Source organism: Annulohypoxylon maeteangense (genome assembly GCF_022496945.1).
Source record: "Annulohypoxylon maeteangense strain CBS 123835 unplaced genomic scaffold GGS22scaffold_2, whole genome shotgun sequence".
Taxonomy (NCBI): domain Eukaryota; kingdom Fungi; phylum Ascomycota; class Sordariomycetes; order Xylariales; family Hypoxylaceae; genus Annulohypoxylon; species Annulohypoxylon maeteangense.
The window spans coordinates 1,222,234-1,231,768 of NW_025953249.1; the positions used below are offsets into that span (position 1 = coordinate 1,222,234).

Consider the following 9,535-nt stretch of genomic DNA (forward strand, 5'->3'; position numbering starts at 1 on the left):
TAACACCACACCGAAAGAGCGGAGAGTAGATCTCTGTACTACAACATCCATATCGAAGGTACTTCATTTGGCCTAGTGACTAGTCACAGCAGGGGGAACTAGGCACGTACATCTAGTACATGTAAGGAGGTGACATCATCAACCAGGTCTCCTACTTCCGAGGTGGAGGCTTTTTGGGGAAACACTACCTAAGGGACTTTATATATCACGTTGCCGTATTGGAGGTCCGGATAGTTCCTTCTGTAGGAGGTAATGTATCACCCGAGCTGTCAATTACTCAATTACACGTTTGCCGCCCTTGCCTTTGGAGAAAATGGAGACCTTCGTAATCATTTTCAATGTACCTAAGTAGGTAAGCAAGGGCCTGGAAGGGGGCGTGCTGGGCGGGAATGCAAAAGCCGTGCGTCCGCCTAAGAGATAATACCTACCTAACCTACGTAGCAATTCTAGGGCTACCTACAGCGTATAGTATATTCCTAATCATAGCGACCTAGGTAGTTTTCGACTTGGGGCCGATTTGATATATCTACCTACCTAGTAGTCTGCATGCAATTATCAGCATACTTCTGCAGTTGACTCGCACCGAGAGCCCCTCACGTGGGGTAGCAGGGGTGTCTTTAAGCATGGCAATTCTCAATTGCCCCAACTGCACCGCACATTCCGGTTTGCTGCAGCCAATCAGCGTCAGCGAGATTCAAATCTCGAACCTATTCATGTACCCCGCTACCGGAGAGCAGGGAACGCCGTCCGATATTCGGCGCGCCGTAATGGAGGCAAAAAAAACCAAAATAGTGAAAAAAAGGCAACACAAGAAAAAAAAGAGGATATTGTACCTAAGTAGATAGCTTCCCTGTGCCGGTCACAGTTTCTTCGCTTTCTTTGACCTCATGTCTGTGTACATAGTCTACTTCCTTCCCTAAATACATATTTAAAAACTCTCTCCCCGCATTTATAGACTTTCAATCGGGCAGCCGAATACTCTCGATACTACCTGCGATCTCTTGAGATCGTATACTTTTCATCTTTTCATACTTCCTTCGTCTTCCTATCTCTATATTAATTGCCACCCCCATCGCCAGTTTGAGTGCGCACACGTTCGGGATTGACCTCGCTTCAAAAGGGTCACGAGATACATTGGAGAGATCCTCGTATTTCAGTACAGACTGACTTTTCAAGATGCCCGTTGCCGAAAGCGTCCCGCAGACCTTGTACGACAAGGTTCTAGCTGCTCATGTTGTGGATGAGAAGCTTGACGGCACTGTCCTGCTCTATATCGGTAAGGACCAAGTCAATTGGGTTTCGTCAAGATAGCTTTTGTGTTTTACATGCTAACCTGCTTCGCACAATAGACAGACATCTCGTTCACGAGGTTACTTCACCTGTATGTGATACTACATATATAACGGGAACCTGTGTGCAATGTAAAACGTACTAGAGCTGACAATGAATATAGCAAGCATTCGAAGGCTTGAAGAACGCTGGGCGTAAAGTCCGAAGACCCGATTGTACCCTCGCCACTACAGATCACGTATGTCTCACTTTCCGTGAATGGGCTAACGTCTCAACTTTAGACAAAGCTGGCCGAAGCTGACATTACTCTTAGAATATCCCCACCAAGTCCCGAAAAGGCTTAAAGGATCTTGCCTCTTTCATCGAACAAGACGATTCCCGCCTACAATGCATAACCCTTGAGGAGAATGTAAGGGATTTCGGGGTTACCTACTTTGGTCTCGGTGATAAACGTCAGGGTATCGTCCATGTCATCGGTCCCGAGCAAGGTTTCACCCTTCCTGGTACCACTTTGGTGTGTGGCGACAGCCACACTTCCACCCACGGAGCTTTCGGATGCTTCGCTATGGGAATTGGTACCAGTGAGGTCGAGCACGTTCTGGCCACACAATGCCTCATTACCAAGAGAAGCAAGAACATGAGAATACAAGTTGACGGTGAGCTGGCTCCCGGTGTTAGCTCTAAGGATGTCGTGCTACACGCCATCGGATTAATCGGAACTGCCGGAGGCACCGGCTGTGTCATCGAGTTCTGCGGTTCTGTTATCCGCGGCTTAAGTATGGAGGCTCGTATGTCTATCTGCAACATGTCCATCGAGGGCGGTGCCCGAGCTGGTATGGTTGCTCCCGATGACATTACTTTCGAGTACCTGAAGGGCAAGCCTCTTGCTCCTACCTATGGAACTCCGGAATGGGATCGTGCTGTTAAGTATTGGAGAAGTCTCCAATCAGATCCAGGTGCTAAGTACGACATTGACGTCCAGATTGACGCCAAAGATATTATCCCCACCGTGACTTGGGGTACGAGTCCTGAGGATGTTGTGCCCATTACCGGAGTTGTTCCTGACCCGGAGTCTTTCAAGTCCGAAGCAAAGAAGAAGGCTGGCAGACGGATGCTTGAGTACATGGGTCTAACTGCCGGCACCCCGATAACGGAAATCCCTATCGACAAGGTTTTCATTGGTTCCTGCACAAACTCCCGAATTGAGGATCTTCGTGCTGCCGCACAGGTTGTCAAGGGCAAGAAGAAGGCCGACAACGTTACCCGTGCTATGATTGTGCCCGGTTCTGGAGTAATCAAGGACCAAGCTGAAGCTGAGGGTCTTGACAAGATCTTTTTAGATGCCGGTTTCGAATGGAGAGAAGCGGGGTGCAGTATGTGCCTCGGCATGAACCCAGATATCTTGTCACCTAAGGAGCGATGCGCAAGTACGAGTAACCGAAACTTCGAGGGGAGACAGGGTGCGCAAGGCCGAACACATCTGATGTCTCCTGTTATGGCGGCAGCAGCAGCTATTGTTGGCAAGCTTGCCGACGTCCGAAAGTTAACCGAGTACACTGCCAGCCCTCATATCGATGCCTACAAGTTAAATAACACACCAACGGCACCAAACGGCAAGGCGCACGTCGACGAGAGTGTCGAGGATGACGACACCGCGAGGGAAAGGATTACAGACCAACCTGAAGATATCTCACCCCATGTCAATTCCATGACATCGGAAGCACCCGGTTCTCAAGGCCTACCAAAATTCCTGGTTCACAGGGGTATCGCTGCCGCCTTAGACCGATCTAACATCGACACCGATGCTATCATTCCTAAACAATTCTTGAAGACTATTAAGCGCACCGGTCTCGGATCAGCTTTATTCTATGAATCAAGAACCAAGGAGGACGGATCCGTAAACCCGGATTTCGTTCTTAACCAAGAACCGTGGACGAAGGCTAAAATCCTGGTCTGCACGGGTCCCAACTTCGGTTGCGGTAGCTCTCGAGAACACGCTCCCTGGGCTCTTAACGATTTCGGTATCCGATGTGTTATCGCCCCATCTTTCGCCGACATCTTCTTCAACAACACATTCAAGAACGGCATGTTACCCATCGCTATCAAGAACCAAGCCGAAATTGAGAAGATCGCGACCGAGGCTCGCGCGGGCAAGGAGATTGAAGTCGATCTACCAAACCAAGTCATCCGTGACGCCGACGGTCATGAGCTTGCCAAGTTCGATGTCGAAGAGTTCCGAAAGCACTGCTTGGTTAACGGTCTCGACGACATCGGCCTGACCCTCCAGATGGAAGACAAGATTGTCGACTACGAGAAGAAGGCGTCAACCAACACTCCCTGGGTCGACGGCACAGCTTACCTGAAACGGAAGGGCCAGGGCGGCAAGCTAGCCGCCAAGCCCGTCCCCGTCCCTACCACAAATCGCGGACAGGAGCTCAAGGACCCTATCGAATGGTAACATGCTTAGGTAGCAAGGAAGGAGGGGGAGTTCTGCGCGGTTTCGGCGTTTCCCGGAGGAAAATCATTTTTAACGCATGCGTGTGCCTTGAATGCGCCACCTACTATTGTTGATACTGAATTCGTCGCGATGTGCTTTGACGATAGGATGAATAGCATTGGATGTGGAAGGATAGTGGTGACAACTACTACAACACATCTAACATTAAATGAAAGATACTTCTTTGATGAACTGATTGTTTTTCGAGTCTTCGAGTCGTATCCAAGTGTTACGGAGATGATAGACTACCTCCGCTAAACACCGAGTGTTTCCCCTTTTGACTTAAATCAATCTCAGATTGAAAAGGAGATGTCTTAGTCTCTAAATATTTTAACGTAGCATTAAGGAAGATCACATAAGCCCACATAATCCCACGAAGGAGTCGATTTAGGCGTTGAGGTCGGACCGGATTCCTATAGGGTCAGGTCCACTTACGACGTACTTACCTAAGCCTAGCGAAAGGAATATCGAGGTCCCTGAATTTTATATCACCGAATTATCAAGCATAAGAATAGATAGGTAAGTAAGAATCAATGTGTTTTAGCAGAAAGTTGCATTACTGCTACAAAGGCCATCCCGTTAGAATCGATGATTCAGCGGATCCCGACCCATGTATGTATGGTATGTACCATGGGGGACGGACCCGTGCTGCTAACAAGACGCCTTTTTCCTGATGCGAGTTTGGATATCATCAAAATCACCAACCGCGCCGGCAATTTATCCACCATCCATCCGCCTCCCTGCTAACACAAACAAACAAACCCACTTATTAAAAGAGCTCTAAGGTCGTATAATCGGAGATGAGAAACCCGAATAAAATCATTCCGCGCCGTTAACGCATTAACACAATGCAGCTCCGTGCTGAGCATTGGTGTGTAGACAATATCCGTAATTTGCCTTGGTTTCCCCCTCCCCTCCATCCGTACGCCCCGAGCCTCCCATAATCCGCCGCCGTGTCCGAGCCCATGCGGTATTGATAGTAGAACTTCATCTCGCCAGTGTACGAAGACTGCTCGGAACAAGTCTTCGGTTACCAAAGTGAAACAACTGAGCAAGTGGAAAAATATTGATCGAAAATCGATCTAGAGCCATATGCGTATAATTCGTGCAAGTAGGGTTCTCATAGTAAGTAGTCGTATGATCATCGCGTTGAGAACCCCCCCGTTCCTGATCTCGCCCCATCCACCCCCTCATTGATCTCTCGTCGCCCATTACGCCATGGGAAATCTGCATCATGAAAAAAATTACCGGGAAATGCTTTCCACGGTTCGCCTGTATCTGTCAAAATGCTATCCGAGAGATCGATCAATCCAGTAGAACCATTCTACCAGAGTTGTAAAATACCTTAGCTAACATGAACGAACGATGGCGTGCTCGAATACCACACGTCCAATAGCCCAAGATACAACCATTTGTAGTGATTTCGTACCTATGCGAAATTATCGAAGTTTCGCAACATGGGCGCGATCCAATTGGATGTGTTCAGAGTGGTGCACCACCAGGGCTATCGCTACCAAGAGGGGCTCCGCCGAAATTTGCAGATATCCATGAGTTATTGCCATGGGTCTGTGTCCTAGATTTCGCGCCGCTTCTCTTGGAGTTGCGGAGACTAGCATTCTGACGTTCATTGACCCGTCTATACTATTTTACCTGATCTCTGAATGTCATAAATTCGCGAATCTTGGCTTCGTGGTCTGCACAGGCACTGCTCCACTGCACGCGAACAGCCTGGTCTTGCTCAAGCTCTAACAGGTAATCTCGAGCCCCCGAAGGCGTTTCTAACCATGCCAACCCTAGATGTTGGCGCCGCTGTCTATAAAGATCCTGGCGGGTTGAGAAATGTGCCATGACCCTGGAGCTAAAGATCTCCCACTTGTCCAGATACTGGTAAAACTCCTGGGAGTATTTACGAAACAGGGCTTTGTTGGGCTGGATTCCGGGTACGACCACTGTTGGAGGAAGGCGCGGAGCAACAGGGGGAGAAGGGAAATCCAGCGGCGACCACTTAGAGGGTTGTTCTCTCTCTAGAGGAATCTGCTCAGATGGCTTGCTCTCGAATGGTAGAGTAGACTTTAAATCACTGAAATCTTTGAGACCCGTGGCAGATGGGTTCACGAAAGGCTCCACCTTTTTGAAATCGGCAAACGTGGTGCAAAATTCATCAGTATCCTCCGAGCCACCATGTTGTGCAGCAAAGGGCTTCGATACGGGAATAGGTGCTGCTTGAGGCGCAGTAGTCTGAGCGTAGGGCCGCTTAGCGGGAATTCCATCTCGTACTGGGCTAGCAGACTTCGTACGCACACCATTGACATCGCCTGCTCTCCATTCCTCTCTGTGAGGTTCGACAGGAATCTTGCGGGCGCCGTTAGTTTGTGGTGCTTTCGGAGTCTCATCCACCTTCTGTGGCGGAGGTGAATCGATGTCCATCGCGGTTGCAGTATCCGCATTTGCCTGAGCGGAACCAGACGAGGTTGACTGAGCGTCATGGTATCCGTCACTTTCATCCTCATCCACCAGTCCAGCCGTACCTGCCGTCATCTTGACAGGTTTACCCTTCTTAAGATTAGTGCGACGAGTCGGCGAAGACGAAACGCTGCGCGAAGACTGGGGCACGAAGTGTTGAGATCCTATTTTATCACTCCATTCTCCTGCTGAAAACCCGGTTCCAGCGGCGTTCCCTAGGCCCTCCGGCATTGAAGGCATTCGTTCTGGTTCAGCTGGTCTTGTCTTAGGGGTTTGTCGACGACTTCGACTACGAGATTGAGGCCGTCCCTTCGTAGGAGTCTGCGGGCCATTCGTCGAAGCGGTCCCTGCGCTGAACTTCAACTCTTCAGGGAGTTCATCCCAATCTTCACTAAACTTGGTATTGATACTATCAGTGCTTGGTTTAGAAAGGCGCTCTTTACCGGTCCCCTTGAAGGCTTCGTCGCTTGCGGCCGAGAAGTTGAAACTAGAATATGCAGGGTCAGCGCCGATCTTAAGTTTCTTCTCTGCGATAGGATCTTGCGAGTTTCCACTGCTCGACTTGGAGGAGGTACTGCTAGTACGCTTATTCGACATCGCTCGACCATTGATAAGACGAGCAACGTGATGTTTCTGTATCTCCTCGAAACTGAGCAAGGAAGGATGCGCTGATTCATCCTCACTTGAAGGATACCGTAGTTTGCAACCCCGGTCTTCGACCTGCACAGCGGACAGGTGGAATCTTTTGCTAGTCGTGTTGTTGGAAGACTGGAGCTTGGGACATGACGGTGGTGGGGAATAAATATGTGATAAAGCATACACTGAAGGTCCATTGCTAGGTTGCGCCGAATTTCCACCCACTAAGGACATCATGTTAGCATGTAGTTTGATATGCAACATCCCTGTCATGGAGTGGAACAACATACATTTGCTACCGTTCACAGGGGTGGGCGTAGCTGGATAACTTCCAAATGGAGATGGTGGGACTCCGTTGCTCTGTCCGACATTCGGCTTATAGCGATCACTAGGTACTGGTTGGGGGGTGCTACTACCATTCGGCATTTCTCGAGTAGTCGCCGTGCCAGTATGCTTGGAACCCGCATGACCGGTGAAATTCTTCATCGATTCATCAAAGGCTGCATCGTTGGTTGCGCTCTTAGGGGTACTGGAGCTTCGAGGACGATACTGTGGGAACGATCCAGGCATATCTGGTCTTCGGGGTGATCGGGTGCTGCTAGTACGGCCGATACCTAGTCCATCATCAAATAGGCTTGTCTTCTCACCACCAGGAGTATGGTATGGAGTGCTTTGGCGATCATCCCAAACTTTACCCTTGAATTGAGCAAACTGATCCGTTGAAGTAGATGCCGTAGAAGCAGTAGAAGCCGTAGGAGCAGATGGACGAGCACTAGGCTGCGGGACATCGGGATCGACTTCATTGAATAGGGTCGAGTGCGTTCGAGTAGTAAAGTAGTTCTTGTTAGTTACCGGAGGTTCGTCAGCTAATCCAGGGGAGCGGGGAGTGAAGCCTGCTCGTCGACTACTGTTGCCGAAAGACGCCTGTGCCTTTTGCTGCTGATAAGCACTCTTAGGAGGAGCATATTCTGGTTTGGGGGTATTTGCATCTCGTGCTGCTGACGTGGGTGCCCGACCGGGAGTCGCGGGAGGTGCTCTTCTTGTTGAGCTGGATCTCATATTTTCCCATGCATCTGCATAGCTCTTGCGAGACTGGGGATCGTCGCGAGGTGTAGATTTACCCTTCTGTGGCATGCTATTCGTGAAGGGAGCATAACGATCAGCACCAGAAGTAGGAGGCCTGCCGAAATGGGAAGATGATTGTGTTTGGTGTCTAGTAGGGGGAGGTTGATATTGTTTGCCAATATCCTGCCATGGGTTACCTCGTACACCCGATGCCTTAGGATAGCGCGACACATGAGATCGACGTGCGTCGTCATATTGCCGTCTTAATCTGTCGTCGGATAAAATCTCGTGAGCGGATTGGATGGTTTGGAATTTGGGGTTAACCTCGGCCTCTCTGCCTGGGTTACGATCTGGGTGATACTTTAGAGCTGGAGAGGTAGAAGTTAGCTAGGAGGATAAGAAAATATGGATAGGGAAAAAAGAAGAGGGGGGAGAATCGAGAATAGAGAAGAGAAATAGAACATACCTAATTTCTTGAACTGCTTCTTGACCTCTTCAGTAGAAGCACTCGAAGAAATGTCTAGATCCGCGTAATAATCGCGGGACTTATCCCACTGTGGCATGGTGGGCAAGTGAGGAATCTGTAAAGGACATTCACAAGCGGGTAAAGTGGATGAGGGTTGATGCTCAGTGAGCGTACAAGGCAATGTGCCGTTTCAAGTTACCATTCCAAGCTGAATTGAATAATGGTTGTCAAGATAAAGAAAGACGCAATTCAAAGCGAATTTGCAAGAACTAGACAGTAGATGGTAGATGGTAGACACTAGGTATGGTGGTAACGTGGATGCGAGGTGTGACCTGTCGTTGGAGGAGCGTGTGTGGTAAGTTGGTAAGTTGGTAAGATGTAGTAGGCAGGAGTACAGCCTGGTTTGTTTTTGTCGCAAGACGAGATCTTTTAGAGGTACCACTTTAGGTCCTAGATAAGATAGCTAAGGCAACCGAGGATGCCTAAAGATAGTTGACTTATCGATATCGATAGGTGAGTTAGACAGCCTCGTTCAACCTTCAATGTTCATTAGAAAAAGAATGAAGAATGTTTTAAACTATGTACGAAAATGTTACGCGAACATGTGCACATGTGCCGTGGTGAAAAGGTGAATAAAAACAGATGGATGGTAAGAAGTTGTTCGCGCGTCAACTACCTCATTACGATAGCGGCTGACAGGGTAACGAGGGTAGCGGAGTGGGGTGTGGGACGCACATAATAAGGTTAAGGCAAAAAGAAGACAAGGGTGAATCAGCACCAAGCAGCACCAAGCAGCACCTGCTCAGTGGGAAACTCTGGGAAGCTAGCGGGATAGCGGGATAGCGGGGTTTTTAGCTGGTGGGGTCCATGACGCGTGGGGCAGTTAAAGACGAATATCATTGGAAGTAAACAATGAAACCTCGTAAAATCAACAAGAATATATAGGTACGTACCTAACCTGTCTGACTAGCATGTCTAATGAATTCGTCCGTATCTAGTAGCACGCAAGGACCGCGATATTCGGGTTGGTCTTCATTTAATGAGCGGAATTCGTTAGATAGTAAAATGATGATGAAGGAGTAGAAAAATGAGGATATGTAACAAGTTTGAATGTTCGA

The 9,535-nt window shown here is 48.9% G+C and overlaps 2 protein-coding genes across 2 annotated transcripts; one reads left to right on the plus strand and one right to left on the minus strand.

Moving 5' to 3' along the window:
- The first annotated feature begins 804 nt into the window (after window positions 1–804).
- GGS22DRAFT_152678 (aconitase family-domain-containing protein) lies at window positions 805–3,979 on the plus strand. The gene is made up of 4 exons (XM_047959726.1): window positions 805–1,276; window positions 1,350–1,381; window positions 1,454–1,528; window positions 1,604–3,979. The coding sequence occupies exons 1-4, from the start codon at window positions 1,177–1,179 to the stop codon at window positions 3,746–3,748; spliced, it is 2,352 nt and encodes a 783-aa protein (XP_047822745.1). The 5' UTR covers window positions 805–1,176; the 3' UTR covers window positions 3,749–3,979.
- Window positions 3,980–5,225: 1,246 nt separating this feature from the next.
- Window positions 5,226–8,514, minus strand: GGS22DRAFT_196697 (uncharacterized protein; the record flags this gene model as incomplete). The annotated part of the gene is made up of 2 exons (XM_047965875.1): window positions 5,226–8,319; window positions 8,418–8,514. 2 exons carry the CDS (start codon window positions 8,512–8,514, stop codon window positions 5,429–5,431), a joined length of 2,988 nt encoding a protein of 995 aa, XP_047822746.1. The 3' UTR covers window positions 5,226–5,428.
- Between the last annotated feature and the right edge of the window lie 1,021 nt (window positions 8,515–9,535).

Excerpts from the sequence above, each read along its gene's own strand:
- GGS22DRAFT_152678 (XM_047959726.1), top strand. The coding sequence starts at position 1,177 with ATGCCCGTTGCCGAAAGCGTCCCGCAGACCTTGTACGACAAGGTTCTA. Across the intron at positions 1,277-1,349 it reads CACTGTCCTGCTCTATATCG|ACAGACATCTCGTTCACGAG; the intron begins GTAAGGACCAAG and ends TTCGCACAATAG. Across the intron at positions 1,529-1,603 it reads CCCTCGCCACTACAGATCAC|AATATCCCCACCAAGTCCCG; the intron begins GTATGTCTCACT and ends CATTACTCTTAG.